The sequence below is a fragment of the Macadamia integrifolia genome, chromosome 10 (genome assembly GCF_013358625.1).
Source record: "Macadamia integrifolia cultivar HAES 741 chromosome 10, SCU_Mint_v3, whole genome shotgun sequence".
Lineage (NCBI taxonomy): Eukaryota > Viridiplantae > Streptophyta > Magnoliopsida > Proteales > Proteaceae > Macadamia > Macadamia integrifolia.
Window position 1 is genome coordinate 15,184,814 of NC_056566.1, and position 27,639 is coordinate 15,212,452.

Genomic DNA, 27,639 nt, shown 5'->3' on the forward strand with positions numbered 1-27,639 from the left:
GGGGTGAAAGTTTGGCCCTGACAACTCGAACCCATCTTGGCCTGTCTTGAGCCCGAATAGGGCTTGGGCCAAGTTTTTTTGCCCTGACAGTGGGTTAGGGTTGAAAATATCCAACTCCAAGTCAGGGTTGGATTGGGCTCAAGTTGAGGCCTCAGCTCGGCCCAACTCGGCCCGAAATTTAACCCTAAATTTTTATATTAGAATTTAGGGCTCCTATTGGTATTTCATTTTCCTATAATTTTTTAATGTATAAGATATGAATGGAAAAAATAGGGCAATCAAGGTTAATTCAAACATTGTAGAAGCCAAGGTCAACTATACCCAACCTTGCCCTAATTGCCTTGCCCTGACAAGGTCAATTGGGGCAAGGTTGGTTGGTATGAACCTGACAAGGTTGGGCCTGAACACGAATCTGATAGGGTTGAGCTGGGCCTGGGTTAAATTTTGAATTGGGTTAAGGTTTTAAGAAACCCGGCCCATCCTGGCCTTGTTTCACCCCTACATCAGTACCTAGAAGCTCTTTCAACTTAGAGAATTCCCCATTAGCCGTCAAATGCCAACTTATTACTCCATCTGACATAAAATAGACGACAATGTAATGAGAAATTAATATTTTTTCTAATTATTTTTATTAATTTTATTTGTTTTTTACTTATTCTGCAAAGCTTGCTTACACAATGAGGATTACTGAAAAATGTGATGTTTATAGCTTTGGCATAGTCACACTAAAAGTGATAATGGGGAAGCATCCCGGAGAACTCATCTCCACTTTGCCATCATTATCCTTTTCACCATTGCCATCTATTGAGAAAAACTTATGTTGAAGGATATAGCTGACCAATGCATCTCACCTCCCACAAATCATGTTGCTGAGAAATTTGTTTCACTTATGAAGCTGACATTTTCCTGCTTGCATGAAAATCCACAATCTCGGCCAACAATGCAACAAGTGTTTCAAAAGCTATCAATTTTCAGTGTTTCCTAAGAAATTCCATGAAATAACATTGTGGGCAACTATTGAATCCTAAGGCGAGATTTTAATCCAATAGACGAAGACTTTTGTGTAGTTTAAGCCCGTGTAACCTTTTGCTTCCTCTATGTGTGGTATATGGTGAAGAATAAGGATTGTTTATCTTGTATCATATTCACATTATTGTGGTAACCTATATTATTTCCTTGGCAGTTAAGTCATGACAATTTTGTTTGCCAGTGTTCAGATTGTAATTCTTTTTTTTGGTATGATTTTCTTGTGTTGGATTTCTGGAGTGTGTAAGGCCGTTCGATTTCCTTCAGGGTTGGGGAAAGGCATGTTATGTCCCACCCTTGTAATCGTTTAAGGTTTTCCCTTTACTTAATAAAATCTTAGGGGCTTCCCCCGTCTCAGATAATATTCGGGTTAAAAAAATGTGTTTTACAATTTGTGTGGTCTTTTATTTGGTAACCATTCTCAATTGTGTGTGCATGTGCCATGTGATGTATGTGTCGTTTTTTTATTTATTTTGATTTATGATTAGTTTTTTTATTGGGCTTCGTTCTAAGATTTAAATGATTTTGGGTTTTATTTTGGTCAATGGGTTTGGCTGAATAAAATTCCATGCGATCGCAGTTAAGAGTGAATCTGTCACAACGCGGTCTCAGTAGATGATGATATTCCATGAACAAAAGCCTGAAAGGGGTTTGAGTGGTAGGGATTCTTGACCCAGCCCATGGCATGTCCTAACCCATACCTTTCCCAGGGAAAACAGTTCCATCCATCTCTTCCTCTCCAGATTTTGAAATATTGATCTTGCTCACAATCAATGGGTGCATACAACTAAGCTACTTAACAGAACCCAAGGGGCATGAACAGAAGAAGAACAAATCATCATCAAATATATTGCACAACATTAAGGATCACTATTATTTACAATTAAATAGATTCAAACAACTTACACTCAATTAGGCTCAAGCTTCTTAAGGATAACATTGATGCTGATTCAAACCCTTGGCCATCCGACCAAAGCAAGAATTATGCCAAATATATTGCCCTCAAGAAGGGCCCTCACCAAGCTCTGTTTTCTAGGGGTGTATGGTGGGTATCTTGCTGATGCATCCCCACCAAAACCTCGGTACATAACAGCTTTCTTGTGGCTAAAAGCTTCAAATGAAAACTTACCATGGTAAGAACCAGTACCACTCTCACCAACTCCTCCAAAAGGTAAAGAGGGATTTGCAAGCTGCATCATCAGATTTAGAATACAATCAGATTCAAAATACATTATAGCATGCGTAGTACTACTCAATATGTATGTGTACCAAACACATGTGGGGCATCCATGCACAATACCAAGGTTTTAAAACTCAGAATCAGGCATCAGATAGGTCTCCATCAATTTCGAACCAATTCCAATTCGAATCGGCCCGGATCAGCCAGTATCAGTCAAAGACTTGGTCGAACTCAGTTGGATTCAATCAAACACTTTTTTCCAGAATCAGGTGAAATCAGGATCAGGATCGGCCACTTCACCCGATTCAATTCCGGATGTTTGAATCCTTGTACTACACCTAAATTTTCCAAATCCATGTAGGCACAAGCAAGTTATCTATGAAAGATAGAACCCAACCATTAACTTATTTAAAGAAAATATCTTCAAGTGGAAGAAGGGAACATAAATGAGGTAAGGCAATTCTTTTCTTGGAAGAGAATTCCAGTGGGTATGTTGATACATTACCACCTAGCAGTAGATATGAGAATAATCGAATCATTATTCCCAAACCCGAACTGCAAAAATTTCACCGGTACTGATGTATTTTTCATATGCACTATACTCACATGCAGAATCGTGTCATTGATGAGCATCCCTCCTGCAGAGATCATTCTCACAAACTCCTCCTGAAGCTTCTTATCATTGGTGAATAGATATGCAGCAAGAGGCTTTGATCTTGAGTTAATAAAATCAAAGCTATCTTCCACCCTGTCAACCTTTTCCCAAAATGGACGGAGAAGGGGGAAAATTTTATCAATATCATATGCTTAACACACATGGACAGCACCAAACCAAAAGATTATAGAAGTAGATAGTAAAATAAATACTAACAAAAAAAAAATTCCTTTTACAAAGTCCTAACCGTGACTATGGGAAGTAAGGGCCCAAAAATCTCCTCATTCATGATCCGAGAGTCTTCTGGAACATCCAGTAAGATGGTCGGGGAAATTTTTCTGCAAGGCATAGAAAGAAGCAGTCATGGTCTCAATTATATGTCCCCTACAGCTTAGCTAACAAACCCGGAAGTGTAAGGTTGATAATAATGGATTAACAACACCAATAACTAATGATGACGACAACAGTACTCACAGCTGTTTCTCATCCCGTTGACCTCCGTGGATGATCTTATTTGAAACCTTATCCTCATCCAAGTATTTTGACAAGCGTGCATAATGGTTGGAACTCACAATGCGGGAGATATCCTTTGATTGCAGTGGATCCTTCCCAAAAAATTCCTCTAATGCATGTTTTAAAGCATCAATCTGATGAAGAAATGAATGGCATCAATAGAAGAATCCTAGAGAGACTTTTTTTGCATAAGTGGGAACACACATTCATAAAAGTGTAAACATTTCTACCAATGTAGGAGCAAAAGTTTTTGTGGTTATAATATAATCTGGAGAAACGCAGGTTTGTCCATTATTGCTTCCCCACTTGCCTGAAACCATCCGTCTGGCCGCAACCTTGGAATGACAGAGGCAATTCAACATCAGTAAGAGTCATAAATATGGCAATGTAACTGGGAAAAAAGAAATTGACTCTCACAATATTACATGAGTAGTCAAGAAAAATAAAATATTTTACCATTAAGTTGATGTTCGAATCAACAACAGCAGGAGATTTTCCTCCGAGCTCCAAAACCACAGGCGTGAGGTGCTTTGCAGCGGCAGCCATAACGATACGTCCCACTTTTCCATTACCTGCACATTTGATGATAATTTACTTAATATGACAGCATCAACAAAATCAAGAATGAAGGACCCAACATCCAACCAACTGTTTCTAGTGATCGCTAAAAGCATTTAAATTCGAAGGTTTGGCTTTGCAATCAACATTTTCCGAGAAGATTGAAAGCAGAAAGCGCTACACCCTAATGCATAAAGACCTTCCTATTTATTCTAAAAGAAATTTGTTATTTAAGATATAAAATTAAAGTTAGGAATATAAATACAGAAGAAAAATATTAATTTTAAAATAAATCATTCAAAGTATATAAAGTATGTTAATGAATCTATAAGAAAGTTTAGCTGATCTTTACAGCTTTATTGCAAATTATTCATTTTAATTTCTCATATTCATTTGTTCTTTTAAGGGGCATGCTTGGTCCAATGGTAAAGGAACGAATGTTGCGGCCTAGTAGTCAAGCCGTTCAAACAGCCTCTCGACATTCTTGGGGTAAAGCTGCGTAGTTCTCGCCCCTGGACCTCACACATGCAGGAGCCTTGTGCACCGGGTACGCCCTTATATATATATATATTCATTTGTTCTTTTAGATCAATTTACTTTCCTTAATAATGTTTTATAATTTTTTTGGTTAGATTCTCTATTACAACCTTATTTATTCATGTAATACTTTCGTTCTGTTTTTCAGTTCAATTAAACTAATTGATTCCAGGTCCAACAGTGTCAGGAAATTCCATGGAATGCATTTTCTATCTCACTTCTCACCTGCAGGTGAATTTGGGGAAGAAAATAGGATTTCAGATCTTACAGTGTTCTGATTTCCCGGTTATCTTTCTTTCTTGCTTTTTTCCCACCATTTACAATTAGACTCAGCGTCCCATCCAAAATAGGACTTAAATTTCCTGCTTTCTCCCCCTATTTTCTTCAACCAGTCAATTTCAGTTGATTCCCTAAATCTTTTTATGAGCAGAAAATATATTAGTACTATTGGATTTTTACTTTTTCATACTATTTTCCAACTCTTTTTTTTTTTTTTTTTTTGGGTTAACTTACAAGTTACTAGTACCTTTTTCTATGATGATCTTATTCATACAATTCTTTATCCATTTGTGTTCATTAATTACTTTGGTCTACCAGTGATTGGACACCCACCCTGATGCAGGAAGATTAGCAGCTCTGCACGTAATGGTCCCAAATCTAAGACAATATTTGAGTTTCATAATTAAAATTAGTCCACAAATTGGGGTTCTAACAAATAACTGAAAATTTATCTATAGTTCATTTGTTAACTATGGGAGTAGCTAGGTGATATGTTTACTAAAGCTTTGTTTCATCCAGCATTTCTTGAAGGTTGTTCCAAGCTGGAGCATATAGCTAGGCATGGGAGATATATATGCTCCAGCTTGAGGGGGAGTGTTGAGATTATTGGGTTAATAGTGCTACCGCAGGGGTATTTCAGCCATACATTCTTATGTTAGAAGATTATGGACCAGGGGTGTACATGGTATAATTGTAATGTTTCAATATTTCAGCATATATATATATATATATATATACACAGCACTGCTCACAGTTTGGACATTCAGCCAAACCGTAAGCCCTATTTTTCACATCTTCTCTTCATCACCTTGTACATTTACTGACTGATCTCTTATTTCTCTGATATTGTTACATCACCTTTTCCAAACCTTTAGCATTAATAACTCTGATTAGAACTGTTTCAGGTTCCCTTCACTGAGAACTTGAAAAGCAATAGGGCTTTATCACATTTTGTTCTTTTTACTGAACAACCACGAGAGAAGAACCAAAAATATAAAATGGAAAATTCCTGATTTACCATTTATATTTGAAACGGCTATAATGTTTCATAATTAAATATGAATACTGACCAATAAAAATTCTAAGGTACCATACATTTCGTATTGTTTGAAAACATGACATAGATACAGATAATAACTAAAATCGCTAGAGACAAGGGAAATCAAAATGGAAATACTAAACCACCATATAATTAATCCATTTATAGCCATTAAATACCAAAGGGTATCCTAAAGATAAGAAAATAATTAGTGAGTGGGTCCAAACCTGTATAGAATATTTTATCCCACTTCTGCTCCAGCAGTGCAGTTGTTTCATCGATAGCCCCCTCAACAACTCTTATCGCAGAGCTGTCTACATACTCTTCCAAATACTTTCCGAAAAATGAGGATGTTGCTGGAGCAATTTCTGATGGTTTTAAAACCACTGCATTGCCAGATGCAATGGCACCAATAACTGGATCAATGGCTAACACTGGAAGGGAGGCCCAAAAAACATATTCTTGTCAGATAAAAGAAAATCTGAAGCAAAATAAGAAGAACTCTTGATGTACTAAAAAAAGAATATTAAAATGAAAACAACCAGGTGTAAAGCTTAACATTCAGAAGAAAAAAGAAAGAAAGAAAACCCTGGCTCACATTTTTCACAATGATGAATGGATCAGTCAACTTTACTCTCAAGCAAGCACAAAAGAGCCAAAAAGGAAAAAGGAAAAAGGAAAAAGGTAGAAACAAGAAATATCTTGGATGCATTCTGTAGTCATGTGGCAGGCTCTTGATAGGTTGAGTTCGAGGACTAAACCTGTACAAGGTTGGAAGTAGAAAAAGGTAGGAGTAGCTCAACTGTAATGAGAAAACTGCAGGTTTGAGCTCAAGACCATCATCCACTTTCTACCCCAATAAAAAAAAAAAGGTTTTGATCCTCCTGTTTAAACCTGGTAGGAAAATAGAGCTTTTGCTTCAGAAGGTTAATATTCTTAGGCTGAAACTTTTGTGGTGTCTTGATGTACATGTGAGGGGAGGGAAAGACCATATTTTCTTTAGGATAGGTGCAGAAATATTGACTTAATTGCCAGATAACCCTACTCATCTCCGTTTCATGGGTATTCCTACACAAGGAGTGTAAGGGGAGCACAAGTGCTTTCTTCAACAACCGGAATGATGGTAACGCTTTACCTTACAAATTCTAATACTATAAAATATTAAATGTCATATTTAAGACGAGTACAAAGTTACGAAAGGTTAAAAAAATAAACTTACTAGAAAGATTACCAAATACAAATAGAAAGAAAAGGAAAATCAAAGAAACTCAATATAATTTGAAAGCTGAAAGAAAAGGTTAATGTGTCATATAGACTTTCGTTGGATTAAAGCCCAAGATTGCCACTTTGATTCAGTAGAGCACTAGATGTCCAGGCAAACAAAGAGAAGAATAATAGTTGTATCCAAAAGAAATGAGATCTCATGTTGCTAATATGAAAATATAGAACAATGCAATTAATTATTAAAATACTAGTATTGAATAGATGAAAAGGTACTGCCTCTTTAGGTGAAAATGATGTGATTAAAGCAGATTCTCATGCAAATATAAGCTAGGAACAATCATATCTAGGAGTACACTTCCATATCAACATATTCAAATTGGAAGAAGAAAAATATTGGATGACCAAAATACATGACATCATCATTGATGCTAAGGAACCAGAATGTGACATACAGAGAGGATAGTTCCAAGGTGCAATGACTAAAACGACACCAAATGGTTCCGGCACAATTTCAGCAGATGATGGGAAGGTCGTAAATGACGTCTGGGCCTGCACAAATGCCAAAATGTTGCAATTGGAGATGGTTACCTATTACAGTGACAAGGACAAACAAAATAACATGGTTCATAATTGGTTCAACATGAGAGAATGGATTGAGAACAACTACCTTTTCTGGCTTCATCCAATGTTTTAAATCTTTAAGTGTATGATTACACGAGGACTTTGACATCGAAATCTGTGTAGCAACCGATATGAGATATATACATAAGAGAATGGAAGGGAAAATTAGCAATATGGAAATTACTAGGTGATTAAGATGAGGGAAGCACATATACATATGTGATGGATGTCTGATAAAGAAGGCCCCAGAACTAAAAGTTTGGAACACAACACTAAAGGAGTATGTGAGTTCAGAACCTCTTTTTTTTTTTTTTTTTTTTTTTTTTTTTTTTTAAAGATTGAGATCCTCTCTAGCCGCGCTGGCGCCCAGTGCACATCTGACGGGTGGAAGCAGCTTGGCGTGCGCACCCAGATGTTGGGGTGTGTTCCCAGGATGCGCCCCAGCACATCTGAAGAGGGTCAGAATCCACCAAAAAACTAAAGGAGGCAAACTGACTTATTTCTCTCCCATCAGAATTGACACTTTAAAAGAGAAGAAGCAATGGCTGCAAGAATCAAATGAAGAGAGCATATTCTTCATTTTCTTGAATCAAGCAGTCTAATCACAAAGCTGCAGATGCATAGAAAAGATACAAAAGGGTCACAGGAAACATATAAAGGTGCTGTTGGAGTTTATCACAGGAAACATATAAAGGTGCTGTTGGAGTTTATGTAATAGGGGTATGCCTAAGTCCATACCCCTCGGTCACAGGAAACATCCAGAGTGCAAGGTACATACAGCATGCTAAGGGGCAAATCTTATTAAGACTGGTTCAGAATAAAGAAATGTCAATTAGCACTTTCTTATATAGTGGTTTTTCCTTTTTAGGGGATGCTAGAAATCTTCTTCAATGTTTATCTTTCAAGGGATACTAGCAAGGGATGTTAGGGCCAAAAAAGACCTATTATGTTTGTACAGAATGAACTTTATTGTTCTCGGAATGTATTATAACACATATTAAGAGGTATATAATCTGAAACTAGACTTACAGTTGAAATATTGTGGATTGAGCAAGCACTTCAAATCCTTCCATCCAAAATACCAATAGGCAGTGAAAACTTCATAATTTTAAAGGATTTTCCATGGACTTCCATAAACAACAACAACAAAATACTTCCACTTGTAAGGGGACTAAAGTTACACCTCGACCAAAAGCTTAGAATTATAAGTTTTACCTTCCCTAGATCACTCAAAAGATGAATTTACTACAACTGACCAGATGAAAATATACCGGCAACTTTAAGTACATTTCAGTTTTTTACTGAGGTCTCTTCCTTTCTAAGAAATAGGAATGTCACAAGCTCCAGTTGGCTGCAATCCTCACTAGCCATATTATCATTGCTTCTGACAAGTCATGTTATCACAAATTGTAAAGATTTTGGCTTCAATATTTCCCAGGACATCTCCAACCACTCAGTTTGGTTGAAAATTTTGTCTATGATTACATGGACAAATTGTAGCAATGGTGCAAAGTTTTCTATATCCATATCAGTGTTCATACATGATATCCCAGATAAACCTGGATTTAATCCAGGTTATATATTCCTGGAAAGACTGCAAAACCTGGCTCAGAACTACCTAATTAACCACTAAATTGCTTGTCCAACAGGAGGGGGTTGGGAATATATTAGAATCCTAATGGTAAATGCCACTTATTTTTGACACACAGAATTTGACGTACTCCAAACAAAGAAATCCCTCTCACCATTGACTACAAAATTCATCAATCTGTCAACTGCCAATCAAAATTCCAAAAGCTATTTCCTTCCATGTTCTGAAGAATCAACAAATTATCAAAGCAACTATGTCTTCCCCTTGATGGTAACTGTTTTCATCCAAAATCCTCGCACACAAAGGATTTCAGTATACTTATTTTTCCAATTGAGCATTCAATCCTATAAAACAATAAATCATGCAACCACAATTGAAATATATGAAAATCAAGTATGTACAAAGCAGAATTCCACAGTTAATCCTCTCTTCCCAACGTACCAACATCAATTCATACCCAACTTAAAAATTGGTATATATATCAAATCCCTCCTTATTTTTCACGAACAGAAGCAGAGTAATCAAGAGTAGAAAATGAAATCATTGAAGAAAAGCAGAGAAGATAATTATTACGACCTCAGCGACATAAGCTTCGGCCTCAGGCTTGGAGAGGTCCTTGTGGATAGCTTCGATGATATCCCTCTCCTTATCCGTTAGCATTTTCAAGATACTCTTTATTTGTGCCACTCTCCACTCGTAGCTCTTCGTCTTACCGGTATAGAACGTACCTCTGAGCTCTTTCACTAACGAAGCAGCCGCATCTGTATCAAACCTCTCCTTCTTATTGATAACCTTCTCGTCCGCCATGACAGAGAGAGATTGAGATTGAGCTCCGGAGGAGTAGCTGAAAAAGAAGAACGAGAAAGCAAAAATGGCAGCCAAGCACATATTGTCAGAGTCCAAGAGAAAACAAATATATATGGAGGGAAAAGGCAATCTTCACCGCCAGTTTGTACGGCCACTCTCTCTTCCCCCGTGATATGTGGGTCCCTCTTATCTGAGAGAAATGCCTATTCCTTTTCCTGTGCTTCCATCGGTTCGTAACCTCGAATCGGATCGGTATTATTCGAGGTGTATTTTGAGTCTTGATCAATCCGATATCTATCCAAGGGTAAAATGGTAACAAACTATTTGTTCTTTTATCAAACAAGGGATAAATCCGATCTAGGTCAACACGGATCGGTATCGGCAAATCAATTTCGACCTCGGGTGATACCAATCGGAGAACTGAGATTATGAACCTTGATGATGAAGAGTGGAATATGTTGAAAAGGTAAAGGACAAAAGAGGAAATAAAAGGGAAAGAGTGGGGTTGGTAACGGTTACGAAAGAGAAGAGGTGATGGTGATGCGCCCAAAAGGAAGCTTTCGTGAAGGGTACGTTTGGATCGTTTTCTTCTCGTGGCGGCTTAAGTCTCTCGCATATCCGCCGGCGGCATAAGCGAAGCTTAGGTTTCAAACACGTGAAAAAAATTGTTATTAGATTAAGAAAAATCTATTAAAAAATAATACGAAATTAATTATCATTAATTAGGCTAATTTAATAAAGTGGAACTGTGTAAGGTAGTGGAACTGGAACATAGTTATAGGAATCGGCAGTGGATTGGTTCAACCGGCCTTGATTCTGGTTGTTTCGAATCCAGTTTCCAAACCGATTCTTTTTACCTGAGCCATGAGTATAAGATTTTGAGTGGTTAATGTGATGTGAATTGTGAATGTTCCCAAAAAGGGAGATTGTATATTCTTATAATTCTATTTTGGGAAAAGGTTTCGCACACGGATACTGTATTTAAACACTTTTTACACTTCAAGACTATAAGTATTGTTTTTTCTCTCCCTCATTCTTTCTCCTAAACCCCCTCCCCCAATTAGAAGATCCGAAGGAGGAACTCTCCTTCACCCAAATTAGTACATAGGTATCAAAGAGAATCCTCTCCCTCCATTTTTTTTATGTGAAGGTGAATAAATTTTATTTTATTATAGCAATTGGATTGGATTGGATCGATTGATTTCGAATTATAGACCAGACTAATCCCAACTGAATCAACAAGGTTAACAAGTATATTCTAAGGTTTGCCAAGATAGTTCTGGCCAATTTTCATCTGATCAAAGATTGATTCGAATCCTACAAATACTTTTTTTGCAATAAGATAAAACACTAGATAGTGAACTGATATTTTGATTACCTAAAATACATTTTATTATATAGAGGTTTGAAGAAAATATATTTTTTTTCACACGCCAAGCTCATTTTAACCAAAGATGAAATTAACAAAAATAAATAAATAAAAATAAAATAAGCATTTCTTATATCTCAAGACAGTACAATACGAGAGATGTGATTAATGGGAATGGAAACTTGGAAAGGAAGAAAATATTTTGTGTGATTATAACTTTTCTAGTTTATCTGAGTTTTGTATTTGGATTTGTATTTATTGTTTTGTTAAAATAAAATATAAATTAAAGAGAAAAGGAAAAGCACAAGTGGTTCTTGAAATTAAAGATGTAATGCACATGTAGTCAATAGATTTGGGACCTCTACATCATACTTAAAATCTTTGTATTTAAAAAAATAAAGTTATGGGAGTAGAGTGATTAGGTCAGCCGCAAGGACCAGGGCTTAAAAAATTGGAATCGGATAGGTGAATCAATTGATCCAGATCAGAATTGATCGCATTCAATTCCAACTTTGAACACGTTCAATTCATGCCAAGAAACCTTAGAATTGTTGACTTTTTTGATCTATGGTGTAATTCTAGGGCTCTTGGGAAAAATACTTGGTAGGAATTCCATGTTTTGAGATACTGGTGGGGACAAGAGTTAGGTCGTTCAATTCTGACCATATCCAGAGATAAGAGAAAAATCCAAAAACATTTATATGTTGATAAATGAAGTAGGGTAGGAGTTATTATAGAAAATCTATATATCAATACCATTTCTCTTTGTTCACATTGTAACACCAATTACCCATACACTTTCAATTATAACATGACAAATTTTTCCTCATCCAGACCTTATCATTAGACAAACAGGATCCATTGCAAGTTGCAACCCCCTAATTATCATGCACATTCAACTTCTAAACAAACTCCAAGTTGATTTAACTATGTCAAACCAAAAAACTTCAAACCAAAAGGTGACAGAGATGTGGAAATGTATCGTCAAAAAACAAAAATCGTCTAGAAGAAAATTTCTAGATGGTCCCCTCACAAGAAATAGCTTGATGCCCCATTAAAGCGTGATATGACAATTACAATCAATGGATATCATTGGAATAATTTAAATTATCCAAATATTAAGTTTCAGACTAAAGTTCATTCAAGGATGAGCTTTTAGCTCAATGGTAAGTAGCTAGGCAATAGGGTTCTAGCATATGTAAGTTTAGGGAAGGTCATTGATTCTCCTACCCACACCTTCTTGAAATATAGTAGTAATAGGTTAATAATTAGTAATAATTGTGGCTCAGTGGCCCCTTGTTTGGCCTCTGGTGAGTCACTATCTGACCCCAATGTGAGTCTTGTACAAAAAAAAAAAAAAAAAATCAATTACGGCAATGGATCTCTCCTTAGTTTTAAAAGTTTCAATGCTTTATTTTATCACAATTGATAAACTACGAAATATGGTGAAGGGTATACCTAATGCACAAGAGTCTCAGGGAGGCTGTTTCCTGAATCAAACCTGCAACCAATTGGTCACAATAGAGCCTATGAATTGATCACATGTCAAATTCAAAGTCTATTCAATCCACATAATACTAAGTTTTTCTCTTTATATATTTAACTATAGAACCAAAAACTACTATAATTGAATTTTCAACAAGTTTTTGTAGTTTAATTCAAAGCCTAAACTTCCATTTACCCTTATCCAGGTAAATACCATTAGTTCAACTAAATAATGATTTTACTAAAAAGTACTAAGTTAATACAATTAAAAGAATTTGAAAAGACTAAAAATTATCAGATTAATAGATTAAAAAGGGTTTCTAGAAGACACAAATAATACAAAAGTTTTTCATATGATTCAACAAACTAACTAATGTAAATGTTGTTCATATGATATAAATTCATTTATAAAGTGCAAAAAGTTCCTTTCTGAATTAAGATATAAGCTCCACCAAAAAAAAAAAAAAAAAAAAGAATTAAGATATTAGCTTCTAGAAAAACAGACAAGCTGATAGGTGAGACTAATTTATTGTAGACCTATTGTAGGTTTCATTTCTCAAACTCCCAATAGAATTGCAAACTACAACATCACAGACCCATTTAAGGATTCTTTTTTTTTTTTGGTATAAAAGAGGTTTATTGAATTGAAGGATTCAATTCAATAAACCATCTAAGGATTCAGATCTTAGCCTTGGGACTTATGTCAACAATAAATGATAGCAATCATTTAATGTATGCGTTTTGTTTCTGTTTTGGGACCAGTTTCAATAAATTCAATTAATACAGAAGCATTGTACATTACAACACACCAAACTACCATGAGGTCAAGTAAGATATAGATACACCCCCCCCCCCCCCGGGCAAAAAAAAAAGTAAGATTTGGAGATACCCTAAGGTCAAGTGGGGAGTAGGGACTCAATGCTATCCCATTAAAGCAAATTCCCTATGCCCTACAAATTAAAGTTCCATGGAAGTTTTTCTTCTTAATTTGGAACCGTCTTCTTCTAGATGGTCAACAATGGTTTACTATTTGGGGTATTGTATGGATGGATGATATCCTCTAGAATCCAAATTCAATAAGGCAGAGAGAGAAAGAATATGAAATATGAATGGTCATACTGATAATCTAAAGGGTGAAGTCTGTTTTTGCCACCGACTAAAAGCTTCTTTTTCATCCATAATTTTTTTTTTTTAATACAACATCCATAATAATAATAATTATGATAGATTTATCCTTTCTTATTTAACTAAGAATGCTTTTCGCACAAGATGAAGATAAGGAGAGCCTACTACTTTTTATTGACGAGGCACCAATCAACTCCGCAAGCAACTTGTCTTCATCTTTTTCAAACACTTCTTACTTTTGAGGTGGGAGTGGATTAGGTTTTTGTTAATTTTTTTAAATTTTCTCCTCAATTTTATTAACTCTAAACTTTTAAAAAACAATCATTATGAGAAATCTTTAATTCTTCTTTTTGATACTATTTCTAGGGTTTTGGCAATTTCAAGCTAATTTCTAAGAACACCACCTTCCCAATGAGACCTTTGATGTCATCTACGTAAATAGTTCTTAATATTAAAACCTAAACCCAATAAAAAGAACTGATCAAGAGCCAAAATTGGGTCAAGCTGTTTCAGGTCAATCAACTAGGCCAAATTGCAACTATTATTTGAAAGGAAGAGATTTAACAAAGGAATGGATGGTCAACTATAATCACCAAACATTTCTATGTGGGTTCTAATGCTGTTGTAATAGCTAGCTAATAGTGTTAGGCAAACTTCTCAGTGGCCTACGTTAGTTTTCCCTGTGTTTATGTCTTTACTCTCTAAAATAAAGGGTAAAATTATCTTTTCATATGAAAGGAGAAAAATAAACGCATGGGAACGTTAACATAGACAATGCTAGGATGCTCTTGAACAAAGCCCTTTTCCCCGAAAAAAATTCTAAATGCATGCCACACCCACAAGGCCAAAGCATCGAAAGGAAAACGAGGATCTATCACAAAATATAATCTTCTTATATATAATCAGGTATTGAAGTTGCATATCATTTGAAAGGGTTCTGTTTAATTACCACTTTTGTGAAAAATGTCATATACTTCTTGCTCATACAAGGCTCAATTTAGATATTTTGGGCATGATTGGTCTACTTGGCGAACTAAGTTTCCACTTTGGAGACAAAGTCTAGACAAATCAAACTTTATAACTTTAGATAGAAGTTAATGTTCCTAATGATATGGTAGCTAGAAATTCAAGGATCAAAAGCCTATAACTAGGGTTGTCAATGGATTGTTGGTCTTTTGGGTCATGCATGTTCAAGTCATCAAAGTCTATTTCAACATAACAATAATAAGTCAAAGAGGCAAATGAATCAAACCATAAGAATGTACATCATTATTTTTTATGTGTAGGGAAAAGGTTGGGTATGTTGTCGGTACCCACTGTGTCTATCTCTCTTTTCCTTCTTGAAATGATCCCCTATCCCTCCTGTATACACCCCATCATGTGCCCCCATTATTGTTGTTCGTTCGCTATTCCAAATCACATGATTGGTCTAGTTGAAAATATCTTGTTGTAATCAAAGTTAGTGAAAAGATGTTGCAACCATATTTTTTTTTTTTCCATTTTACTATAACAATTTTTTTTTTTTAATGAGGCAAATCCAAACATATCACATGGACAACTCTTAAAATGATATAATGATAATTCATTTTCAATTTTTTTTAAAAATCCTTTTTTACCCCTAACTTAATTTTTTTTATTTTTAAAAATAAAACAAGAAACAATTAAAAAAATGTTACAACCTCTCATTTCACCACCTTGGTGACAACCCAAAGTACACCAAGTGCAAGTATGTATGTACTTGTGTAATGTAACTCCATGGTCAATGTAAACAAATTCTCCTGGATAGCCTCAGTTTTTCTACGTGTCAATATGATGTGGCAATTCCAACCATTGAATAAATAGGATAAGGTTTAGCTCAGTTCATGTATAAAATTTCAGACTCAAACTTTTAACAATAAAACTATAGTCTGCCTTGAGTAGTAAATGTGCCAAACCCCAGTGGCTAGGAATATTGCAATTGAGATGAAGGCTCTAACATGGAGAAAACCATAGTAAGGTACAATTAACCCTGAGCGGGCTTTTTGCCATGGATATTTGGCACTAAGGCCCAATATGTAATTTAGTGCATTGGGCTTGGTTCATTGCAACCCTTTTGTTGATAAGATACCAAGATTTTCCATCCCCTTCTATCTGTCTATCTATCAAAACAAGGTTTCAAATGCTTAAACATTGACCTAATTTTTATTTTAAGTTTGCTATAAGGAACTACACTGGAGCTTTTTAGTTCTTGAGGCATAAGTTAGACCTAGTGCATATTTGGGTAAGTTTCTGGGGGACTTCTAGGGGGACCCAAAAAAGGAGAGACCAATCAGAGGAGTCAATTTGGAATAATCACCTTCTCCTAGCGCCATTAGCCCAAACTTTTTACCTTAGTTGGATATGCCTCTTTGCTTGAAAGCTTACTCAGACATACCACTACTCCACTAGTATAGGACTGACCAGGAGAACAGTTTTCCTGGTTTTCCTAATTAGAGTCAAGGCTTGCAACCCAAAAATATTAATGAAATAAGATATGTCCAATCAATATTAAGGGAAAAAGAAAACTACCCCTTTTTGTGATCCCATGCCCAAACATAGATGGGGCGAAATAAAGGACCCTCCCCTGTGAAATATAAAATACTCATATACCTCTTAATGCCCTTGCACATCCACTAAATAGCCCCGCACTGATGCAGAGGCCACAGAACCAGGTAAGATTCTTCTTCCCCAATATTAAACATGAAAAGAAGGGATTGTGACTTAGATCAGTCTCATGTCACTTGGATTCATAGGTTGGCATACATGGGTGGGTTTCTTTCCCCTCCATTTGATTGGTGAAATTTTGGGCCAGGAATGAGTTTTGGGTCAACACAGGTTATTAAATTAATTATAGCATCTTAAGAACTAGTTCAGAAAGAGAAATTATATACATAAAAGGGAAGGAAGTAGGACCTGCTGACATGGTAGTTTCCTAAACTCTATATTATGACTAAGTAGGAAAGTAGCAGATGAACAGAGATGATAATTATTACTTTGTGGAATCAAAGTTCTTCAAAGAAAGAGATAAAAACAAGGAAATAAGAAGAGGGGGGAAGAAGATATCAGAGATGATGTACCTGCAATCACGAACGAGCCCAACACCTACGCTTTTCATGGCCTTGGAAAGCAGAGAATGCTTCTATTCTATAGAGACAGAGAGAAAGAGTGAGAATAAGAAGAGAGAGAGAGAGAAGACTTTCTTGGGTCATTGAATAGAGAGAGAAAGAGAGAGAGAGAGTAGTGTGACTGCACGCTTCCACCTACCAAGTCATATCTAACTTCCGCTCCAGACAAACGCTACTTATTCCAGTCCCCTCCTTTTTAAACTAATTTGCCTTATCTCAAGCATGGTTTTAAAAAACGTAACGTAACTAAACGGTCAGTATTGGCCAATAAGGATCTTGACTGATCTTCAATTCTGACTTTCCCCTTTTCATTTCACATGTATGGTTCAAGAGTAAAATCCTAAGAAAATAGGAGTAGATTTGTTGGATATGATCTGTTTCAGTTCATTCTCAATCAGGATTTCCACGAATTTAGATCGGGAATCAACAAATTTAGATTGAAAATCGTCCGATTCAGATCAAAATCGATGATCACTTACTCAATTTTTGATAGTCAATATAATCAAATTTTGGGAATATTCTTCAACCGTACCAAATTTTGGGTTTTTTCAGACCGTACATGAGCCTCTTAGTTCCCTCAGTTGGCCCTATATGTTCCTTCTTGATAGTCAAATTAATCTGAGTTTTTCAGATGACTACATTGAATTATATTAGGGTTTGCCTTTCAAATTAAGTTGTGCAGCTACATATGGCCTTCGAAAAATATGAAAATTAATAAATAAAATTTCATAAGTCTACGTGTGCAAGCATAGGCATCTCGATCTGTAAAATTACTTAGGCTTAATTTGGTTGCAAGAAAATGGAAGGAAATGAAGGTAAAATCATTTTTGAAAAGAGAAAGAAAAGTATTTTAACCATGATTGTGTAACCTATCTAAACTCCTATCATATTGTTACATATGTTGTCGGGTTCAATAATTTACACGTAAATCTTAAGAGTCATATCACATGTGAGGTCTACCATCCCATGTAGTGTTTTACTCCATTGGGAAACTGATTATGTAACTATTGATAAGTAATGGAAGGGATAAGGATGACAAGTGTAAAAATCCTGTATTCTCTCTTGATATCGAGCTTGGCTCCCTCCTAATTAGCCATGCACTTCTCTACAATTTTCTCAACTTTCTCTCTGCTTCTCTCGTTATGCTCTCTCTTTCAACATAGGGAAATGGGGAGTGACCGAGAAGGCATGCTTGAGCCATATATTTAGTAAGAAACTTAAAATGCAGTGTGGCGAACACTCCACCCCCATGGAAAGCAGCAATTAAAACCTAAATTAATTCATTGCGAGTGTCGAGGTGGGATTCCATTGGATAATCCACCTAGGCTTCTCAATATTTGTTTGCCTTTTATTTCTTAAATAAATATATATGCACACAAGGACACATATAAATAGATATAACATTTAAACCCAAAAATGTTATAATTCAGTTTTTCCATACTATAATATCACATAATAGACGTCCCAACATGGAAATAATCATTGTCATCACCCTAGTCTGTCTAAACATCTTATACATACAACCTGAACCATCGATTAAGCCTTATAAGTGTTTTAAAAACATTTATAATATTTTCCAAAACCTTTTACAAAAATTTACAAAATTACATTGAAAAATCCTCTAATCATGAAAAACTTTGCTTAAACACTAATATATATATATATATATATATGTGTGTGTGTGTGTGTGTGTGTTAGACTAGAACAAAACCAAAGACAAACGAAAAGAAAGGATCATTATGTTTCCATTTAATCTTGATCTCATTACATCCATCTACAATAGAGTGATCAATATCATCTTATCCTTTTATTTCCTCAGTCAAGCGTGTAATATTAATTTTTAATGGCAAAATTTTCCTTGACCACACAATGAGATTCATCAATTGATCCTAGGTTCACAAACTTAATGAGTAAGTTGAAAATGGTCTTGATACCACCTTTGCGCTCTAGACACCCTAGGCCGTGAGTGGATTTCTATTCGTAAATATATTGTTCATTTGAGCCAAGGTTCATCTTTTTTCGATCACATGGTTTAACAAAGACCAAATCTAATCTATCCAATCCAAAGGTTTAAACATCAAAACTTAGAATTGACCATAGGTCTCCATCAATTTTGATTCCTTTCTATCATAAATCCGACCGGATGAAAAATGGAATGAGAGAGGAGGAGGATATATCTACTCACATTTTATATTTTGGAATTTCTTTTCCAAAATTGTGAAAACAATTCCACGTTTCTATGTTTTAAATGGTCAAAAAGAAATTAGAACAACCAGAAAGTGAGATTTTCCTATCTTTTTGACCAAGCCTTTATTTATTGTTTGAAAAGGGTGGAAATCAAAGTGGACCGTTGATCTTGAAACCATGAACATATCACATATTATCTAACTGGCGATCATCTCCTTATTTAATTGAAAGTGGGACCACCCCACATTATCTGAGATCACGGCCGTCCATCATATAACATGAACAATCAATTACCCGGCCCAACCCATTCGCTTTGTCCGGTCTGTACCAGTCTGGACTCTGGAAAATGGACCAATTAACTCTACCCACCTTAGAACATGCTTTCAAAGATTCAGGTTGAACTTGGGAAGTCTTGCAATCTCTCCTTTATCCTTTCCTTCCTTTAACAGTTTGCAGAAGTCCACTGTTCAGCCAGGGTATCCTGAGAGAGAGAATGAAAAGAGTCTCATTGATTTGATAGAAGAGAGACTGAAGAAGAGAGACTGAGAGAGAGAGAGAGAGAGAGAGAGAGAGAGAGAGAAGATGCTCTCATTAAAGCTGGTACGCTCTCTGGTTTTGGGGGAGACCATTAACAATCCTCTCCTATTAAACCAAAATCACCATGACCCTTCTCACGATGAAGTCCATAGTCACACCCATGATGATATCCACACCCATCAAAGAAGCAGCAGCAGAAGAGAGAGCAAGAATGGTGGAACCAAAACAAAAACCCCATTACTTATCTTTCTTCCTACCAGAGAGGTTGTTAGGGATACCTACAGATTAGCCACCATTGCCAGAGACATGGGCATGGATTTATACCCCAGCCCATCTCTCTCCCATGTCATCTTCTTATGGCCATCATCACCATCGTCGTCGTCCTCCTCCTCATCATCTTCATCACCATCTGTACCATCCTTATGGTCATCGTCATCATCATCATGGTCTTTCTCAGGAGATGCCATTGCTCTCCCCTTTCCTTCCCTCACCACTGCTTCAACTGCTCAGCTTCGCAGCTTTGTTGGCCTTTCCAAAGGCCTCTTCAAGCTTGCCTTTTGCAGCTTCAGCAGTAATAGCCGCAACAGTAGCAGCGGCGATGGAGATAATGCCAGTCACTGGGACTGTTCTTCGCTTTCTTTGTATTCCCGATTGAGTGGTGATCGTATCGATAGCATGGATGGCTTCTGCAGAGCCCTAGCTGGAATGGGTTGGACTCTGTTCAAGACCAAGAACAACCCATCTCTTGTTTCCAGTGATGGAAATTCTAATGGTGTCAAGTCTGTGCATCTCTTCAGGAAGGTTGACTCTAATAAGCTACGGGCATCGCAATCGAATGGAGGTGGTGAACCCATATCTGGGGAGTACAGAATTAGAGAGCTGAGGTTGCCTCCTTTGGATTTCAGGAATGCCCCTTTAAGGATTTTGCAGTACGTTATGCTAATGACTGATGATCTCTTCTATCTTGCGTGAACGGGTTAGTTCTTCCTTGATTTCCTTCTTAATGGGTTTGGTTCATTCTGCGCTTTCTTTTCTTGTTTGGATTGTTTGTACACTTTAACAGAAACTTTGTTTTTGTTAATTTTTTCTGGGCGAGCAGATGTGCTTGAATGTTACCCTGTTTGCTCGGCACTTTTGTTGGATTCATGGAATTAATGAGTCAAATGAGAAGCAATAAAAAACGTATCTTCTGATTTATTCGAGAATTATGACTTTGGTTGAGGTGTTAAAATTGGGCCCAGATTTAAAAATTTTGGTCTTCAAACTCGCCTATTCTCTTGCATTCATTGAATATTACAGAAGCTCAGGACCTCGCAAATCTTCCTACTAGGAATGAACAAGGGGTTTTTATCCCGTTGAGCGTCTGAATTTATCTGGCGCTCATTTCGATTTTGAGCTAATCCAGCGACTCTTTCATAAAAATTTTCTATATTTCAAAATTATTTTTTTATCCTCAATTTCTTTCCTGCAGGGGGCTTGCGGTTTAGCCGCCCCCACCCCCCAAAGCTGTTCCTCAATTTCTTCCCTGCAGGGGATTCTTCTGTTACCCCCGGGCTGATGTGTCTCCACTTTGAGAGAGAGAGAGAGAGAGACCCTTAAGCCGAAGAATGTTGACTGGCTGAAGTTTTCCACTTTGTACGAAGCATAATATTCTTTGCTCCTTTCCGCTATATCCATCCACATAAGTCCTTCCTTTATGGGTTTCTCTTCCTCTTTTTTTTTTTTGATAGTTAGGCCCCAAGGAGAGTAGAACTCTGAACTCTTAATTTTGATGTGCTGATCTTTGCCAACTGAGAAACCCCCTTGGGGTTAGTTTTCTCCTTTTAAACAGCCTGACTTTGCTTTTGTTTTTGGTGTTAGGTCCTATATCTGTATACAGTTTCACACTTCTTGCTCCTCACTTCTCATGTAAATGCCTAATAAAAGGAGGACACGAGTATTTTGGATGTACTTGATAGGCGATGACAAAGTTCAACATTTAAAGGTCATGTGGATTGTAGATGTTGTTCCTTGATTATTTTTGGGTTTTAGGATGTATGACGTGGCAGGACTTTAATCCTCATTAGTGTTTATGAATTAGGATTCTGATTTCTGTACCATAGTTAGTGTGCTAACTTCTGAAATTCAAAAGTTTGTATGGGAAATCCATTTGAAGTTTTTTAGGTTTCCCTATAAGGGCTTCTTTCAAGCTTTCCCACCCTTTAGTTGGATTGAAGGCATTATAGGTACATAAAGGGAAAAAGTGTGAGGAGGAGGAATGGCATGAATCACACAATGTGAAAAGCTATATGACATGCATCCCTAAGATAGAGAGTACTTATATAAAATCGTTTGTCTCTGCATTCTCCTACCTTCGCACTCACTGTGATGAGGTATTCAGTGAGGGACCTAAGGATTGAGGTTGATCATATAAGATAGCCTTGAAGGACCTTTTCTCACAATCACGGAATCCCTTCTACTATCAGGTCTTGAATTTTCTGATATGGAGCTCTCTCTAAGCTTTCAAGAAGCGCTTTTAATTCTGTTGGTGAGTGGTGACATGTGACCCATATGGCATCTATAGAACCCGAAATGCCCCTATCACAAGGTTTGGGTGCCCACTTCACATTCACCATTTACGCTTTTCCCCACATTCGAAGTCAAGGACCTAAGGACTGAGGTTGATCATATAAGATAGCCTCGAAGGACCTTTTCTCACAATCATGGAATCCCTTCTACTATCGGGTCTTGAATTCCCTGATATGGAGCTCTCTCAAAGCTTTCAGTAAGCGCTTTTAATTCTGTTGGTGAATGGTGACATGTGACCCATCTGAGATCTATGGAACCCAAAATGCCCCTATCACAAGATTTGGGTGCTCACTTCACATTCACCATTTACGCTTTTCCCTACATTCGAAGTCGAATATCAAACAATACACAAATTATATACAAAGCTTTGACAGGGAAGGATTGAGGTATAATGTCTGGTGGTTATTTACGTACAAGTCAGTTGAAGCTTAAAAAGTCTCCACGAAACTAATTATATTATTCTTCCCCAAGTTAATTCAACTGGAGAAAAGGGGCTTCCTACTCAACTACTTTCTTCATGTAGGCATTGGAGCTCTTTGATCTATTCTAGTGACACAAGGATGGACATGGTTCCTCTGTGGCAAGCTCCATAGTAAGAAAGATCTAAACTGAATTTTGATGGATTTTCTATGGGAAATTCGAGCAATGGTTGGAACGTTTAGAATATGGGATGGGTTAGTTATTGGAGCCTTCTCGGTCCACTTGAGGAAGAAGACTCTTCTACATTGAATTTTTCTCCTGCAGTAGAGGATTGAAGTTTGCTATTGTTGGAGGATATGACCACATCATGGTGGAGCAAGATTGGATAATTGATGCAGTAGCACTGTCGTGGTTGGATGGGCACGACCCGCTGTGGAAGCCTAAGTGGAGACGGAACTGGCCCAACCCGAGCTTTTGTTCCAAGAAGGGTGGTAGAGATTTCTTTCTACATTGGAGATAATGTGTGTACTTCTATTTATTGGGTAGATCAAGTAGGAGATCAGATTATTTTCCAGTTTCCTTATTGGAGGAGTTTTTTTGTTGATTTCATTTCCTAGTTTGATAGTAGTTGCTATTTGTAGTAGTCTTTATTTTCTTCAAATATGCTTATAACCTTAAAATGGCATTAGTTTTCAAATAATTGAATGAATTGAAGTTTGGCTGAGTTACTGTATTGTGTTGTGTGAGCCTGCTGTTGGAGTATTTTCTATCTCTCACCTCTTCTTCCTTTTTCTCACAGGTAAATCCCTTTCCTTCTCATCTTTTGTTCTTTTTCCCCTTTCTTTCCCATTATTCGTTCCTTGTCCTTTGATGTTATTTCCTATTCCTGTTTCTTTACACTATTCCAGTGGTACCTAAAAGTCCCTCTCTCTCTTCCCTCTTCCCTCTTCCCTCTTCCCTTCAACCTGATTTTTGGGTTGAAGGAAGCCCTCCTCTGGCAACCAAACCTCTGGAGTTTCAGCCGCTAACTCCAATCTTGAAAATCAGGCCTACAACTAGGTTGTCTTTGAATCTGTCCACCAGGTCTTGTTTCAGTGTATTCTCTTTGACCTTAAAGTTGCTTAATCACTTGGTGTTTGCTGGACTTGATAGATCCGTGAATCAGTAACATTCTCCCAAAATTTCAACTCATTCATAGACCTGTAGAGAGATCCCTCCCAACTGAGAGCACTGCTGTTCTGCCGCCTTTCTAATCTATCATGAGGTAGAAGATGATTTGGTGATGATATTTTAATTTTCACCAACTCCCTTTCTTTTCCAAAATATCCTCATCTTCACCCTTTATTCTAACTCTTAGCCTTAATTTTCTTTAGTTCCAAGTCTGCCCTCATCCTTCAACTTTTAATTCCTTTCTTATCATTTTCCCTATTTCTCTATCATGTCACCCCTTGATATTTCTAGTTAATTGCCAGATTGCCATTACAACAACTCAGCCTCAGCCTTATCCCAACAAAATTGGGTTGGCTGTATGAATCCTTGCCCGCCAATCAGCTCAATTTGACGTTGTACTCGATACAAGGCCTAAGCTATATATGTCTTCCTCACCACTTCTCCTAGGGTCATTTTAGGTTTGCCTTTGGCTCGTTTGGTTTCTTCAATCTGAATCAAGTCATTCCTCTATACTGGAGCATCCAAAGGACTTTGTTGAACATGACCATGCCATATTAAACGACTTTCTCGTAGCTTATCATGCATCAGAGCTACTCTCAAATCAGCTATGATATGATCATTTCTTATCTTGTCTTTCCTAGTTTTTCCATTTTTCCTTCTAATTGGGCTATATTTCTTGGGTGGGCCCGTAGCGATCCCAAATGGGGGTTTTGAATCTTGGATTGCAACAATAACTTATTTGTTAATTGTTGAGGCGTAATGACTCAGAACCATGTAGATGCTCTTATTCTATTAGATTCATTTGATCTCTCGTAAACTTATTGAATTTCTCATTCACTTGGATGCCAAGATTAGTAAAATTAAGAAGCTGATGATTTGGCTAAACTAGTGGTTCTAGACTGTCTCCATGTGTTCGGGATAGTTGGCCCTGATAGAATGTAACATTTCAGATTTTCTTAATTTGTATTGTAATTTTCTTAGGTGTTAACTGTCACCATATCCCTTTTTGCGGATATATCTCTAATATTCTCATTGATTAAGTGCTTGTTGCTCATGTTAGACTTCTATTTTATGTCTCTTTTCTGTTTTATAAATACATGTAAGAGGCTAGAACTCACCCATGATTTGGAGAAAAAAAAAAGCAGGATGAGAGTTTCCCACCGTAAAATATTCCCAAAGAGTAAAAAAGTAATAGTGAAAATATCAAGTAAAGAAAAATAAGATAATTTATATTGCTAGGCAAACTCGAATTTCTAGTAGCACTATGTTTTCTGAAATTAAGGTTTCTAGGCTTTAAGTTTGGGATTAGGTCTGACTGGTTTAATGTATATTGTGAGAACATCTTAGGAATGACAAATTATACCATAGATGGTTTCCTAATAGTAGAATAGATGACAGCAATAATATGAGGAAAACACTCCAATTGACAGTTTTCTGGTTAGGTTTGAAGATGGATTAATTGGGGCTTGAAAAGGGTAGCTTTTTAGGATTGTTGAATGGAAGATTTGATGGAAAGACTTTAGGGACAGACTGGCAGAGGCTGGTCATGTAGTTTGGTAATTGCTGTAAGCAGACAATATAAAAGACAAAGAAGAGGGGAGAGAACTTAGGGAATCCACCCCAGTATTGAGTAAGAATCAAATCACACCACCGTGAAAAATTAATGTGGCTGAGAGAAAACTCTTGGCTGCAAACATTAATGTTATTGGATTGTCACTGATAGATTGATGTTGGTCAGCCAAAAAGAAATCCACAATTGCAGGCTCCCCGGCCCAACTAAAAATATCAAGCAACACAAAATAGAATATATAAAGAAATAAAAAGGAAGAGAAACTTATCTATAGCAATGTACAGTAGAATAAAATAGAGGTAAGTTACTGTTCATCCTCACCATGACCAAAGTAGGGTTTTGCCACAATCCGTCCAGTTTGCCTTTATCTCTGTCCCATGATGACTTTCCTCTATGAAGAAGCCTACCATTTCAAAGAAGACTCTTTTTTTTATAATGCTTTAAATCCTCATCTATCCAAATTTGTTATGTAAATGTTGAATAGATTTGCAGATAGTTAAACAACTGTTAGAAATAGTTTGGATTTGTACTCTGGCAACGTATTCTATGAAAGTGACAAAACTTCATGTCTTGACTTTTACAGTGGACAAACATCATAGGACAAGGTAAAAATCAGGAGGCCAATCTTTGTAGGATGGAGTACATTTTGTTTATACAGACTTTGACTGCAGTACTAATTCAATTTCCTTTTCAAACGCAGAAAACCTTAGACTTCTACCTGGCCTGTGACCAACCAAAATAGTCTCTTAATATAAAAATCTGAACCTGATTATGAAAGCAAAGCTTGCATTTAAGAAATGAAGTTACCTACTTTGCTTGGTTGGTAAATTTGATCACGTCGAAAACTTGATAAATGATGCCATTTATTTTCTTTTTGCCATCCACTTAGGTTTCTGCTGATGGTTTGTTAATTATGAATAGATTGAGTCTGTGTATATATATATATATATATAATTTTTTTTTTATAACGTGTACTACTTGTGCTTCTGGAACTGGTGGGACTCTGCTTTCTACCAATCACTGAGCAGCTCCTATTTTGTGTTGCTTTGACAGGTCATTGAGCAGAAGTCATTTCAGTCCATTGCTTTTACGGCATATGTATTTCTTCCTTTGTGCAGACATCTTCAAGAAATTCAATGTTACAGTAGGTCATTTGAATACAACAGCTAACCAACGGGTACTTGGCAATCCAGAAAAGATCTCACGGTGGTCTTTGGAACCTTATTAACTTATTAAATGTAGCAAGATTGGAATTTGAATTCCATAGTCATTCATCTTAAATGAGCAGTGATCTTCAAATTGCCATACTTATACAAATGTCATCGAAAGCAGATCAGATTCTCCAAGTCAAGGAATGGAGGACAGAGTACTTTCAACCATGGCAAAAAAGAAGGGAGGCTCACCAGCTGAAAAAGACATGGAGGAAGAGCATTGTGTTTCATTTTTATATACGACCTCGTTCCACCATCTGGAGTTCAATCGGTTCATCAAATCAGTTGATCAGCAACGGGTTATGACTTTGATGTTCAATATTAATAGACATGATGCATCCGAGGAGGCTCCAATCTTGACTTCTTAACATGGATTATCAAATTAATGAAGTTGTATCGATCTGAGACCAAGTAATAGATTTTTCATCATTGTATATTAGCATGTAGGACAATCTTACATGTTATCCCTTGTGATTCCTCTTATTTTCGAAGGCTCCTTGTTCACATGCACTTGGTGGACATGCTTGGACCTTGTTTGAAACCTTTGGACCAGTTTGCTGGTACTTGAAGCTATTTATTTCTCATTAACTTTGCTGATTCTCATTATTTATGATTGCACCTGAGCAGGTTCTTCTATGACAGACAAAATCGATTCGCAAGTTTGAGAGCCAGTAATGGATGAAGCAAGCAATACTTGTTATGAACTGGTAATTGAGGAAGTGTATTTTGATGAGAATGCGGGAGGAGATTGTCTGCAAGGGTTTGCAATTTCTCCCTGTTACATAGAAAATTGATATTGAGGGCTGCTGGTTAAGTTACTGTGG

At 36.7% G+C, this 27,639-nt stretch overlaps 2 protein-coding genes across 2 annotated transcripts; one reads left to right on the forward strand and one right to left on the reverse strand.

Annotated features, from left to right (window-relative positions):
• Nucleotides 1–1,848: 1,848 nt before the first annotated feature.
• On the reverse strand, nucleotides 1,849–17,225 carry LOC122091587 (aldehyde dehydrogenase family 3 member H1-like). Its single transcript, XM_042661598.1, has 12 exons — nucleotides 17,105–17,225; nucleotides 10,550–10,675; nucleotides 9,800–10,067; nucleotides 7,679–7,747; nucleotides 7,464–7,560; nucleotides 6,015–6,221; nucleotides 3,831–3,946; nucleotides 3,605–3,709; nucleotides 3,336–3,508; nucleotides 3,109–3,199; nucleotides 2,813–2,962; nucleotides 1,849–2,216 (listed from the first exon to the last, which is right to left on the reverse strand). The coding sequence occupies exons 1-12, from the start codon at nucleotides 17,140–17,142 to the stop codon at nucleotides 1,977–1,979; spliced, it is 1,680 nt and encodes a 559-aa protein (XP_042517532.1). The 5' UTR covers nucleotides 17,143–17,225; the 3' UTR covers nucleotides 1,849–1,976.
• Nucleotides 17,226–19,752: 2,527 nt separating this feature from the next.
• LOC122090895 (uncharacterized protein DDB_G0271670) lies at nucleotides 19,753–27,403 on the forward strand. The gene is made up of 2 exons (XM_042660645.1): nucleotides 19,753–20,852; nucleotides 26,658–27,403. Exon 1 carries the CDS (start codon nucleotides 19,922–19,924, stop codon nucleotides 20,846–20,848), a length of 927 nt encoding a protein of 308 aa, XP_042516579.1. The 5' UTR covers nucleotides 19,753–19,921; the 3' UTR covers nucleotides 20,849–20,852; nucleotides 26,658–27,403.
• Nucleotides 27,404–27,639: the final 236 nt, after the last annotated feature.

What these genes read in the sequence shown, in the direction of transcription:
- LOC122090895 (XM_042660645.1), top strand. Translation starts at nt 19,922, where the DNA reads ATGCTCTCATTAAAGCTGGTACGCTCTCTGGTTTTGGGGGAGACCATT.
- LOC122091587 (XM_042661598.1), bottom strand. Translation starts at nt 17,142, where the DNA reads ATGAAAAGCGTAGGTGTTGGGCTCGTTCGTGATTGCAG. An exon ending in GGATAAAATATTCTATACAG is followed by an intron (nt 3,947 to 6,014) that starts GTTTGGACCCAC and finishes TCAAATGTGCAG; the next exon opens with GTAATGGAAAAGTGGGACGT. An exon ending in CCTTACTTCCCATAGTCACG is followed by an intron (nt 2,963 to 3,108) that starts GTTAGGACTTTG and finishes TTTTGGGAAAAG; the next exon opens with GTTGACAGGGTGGAAGATAG.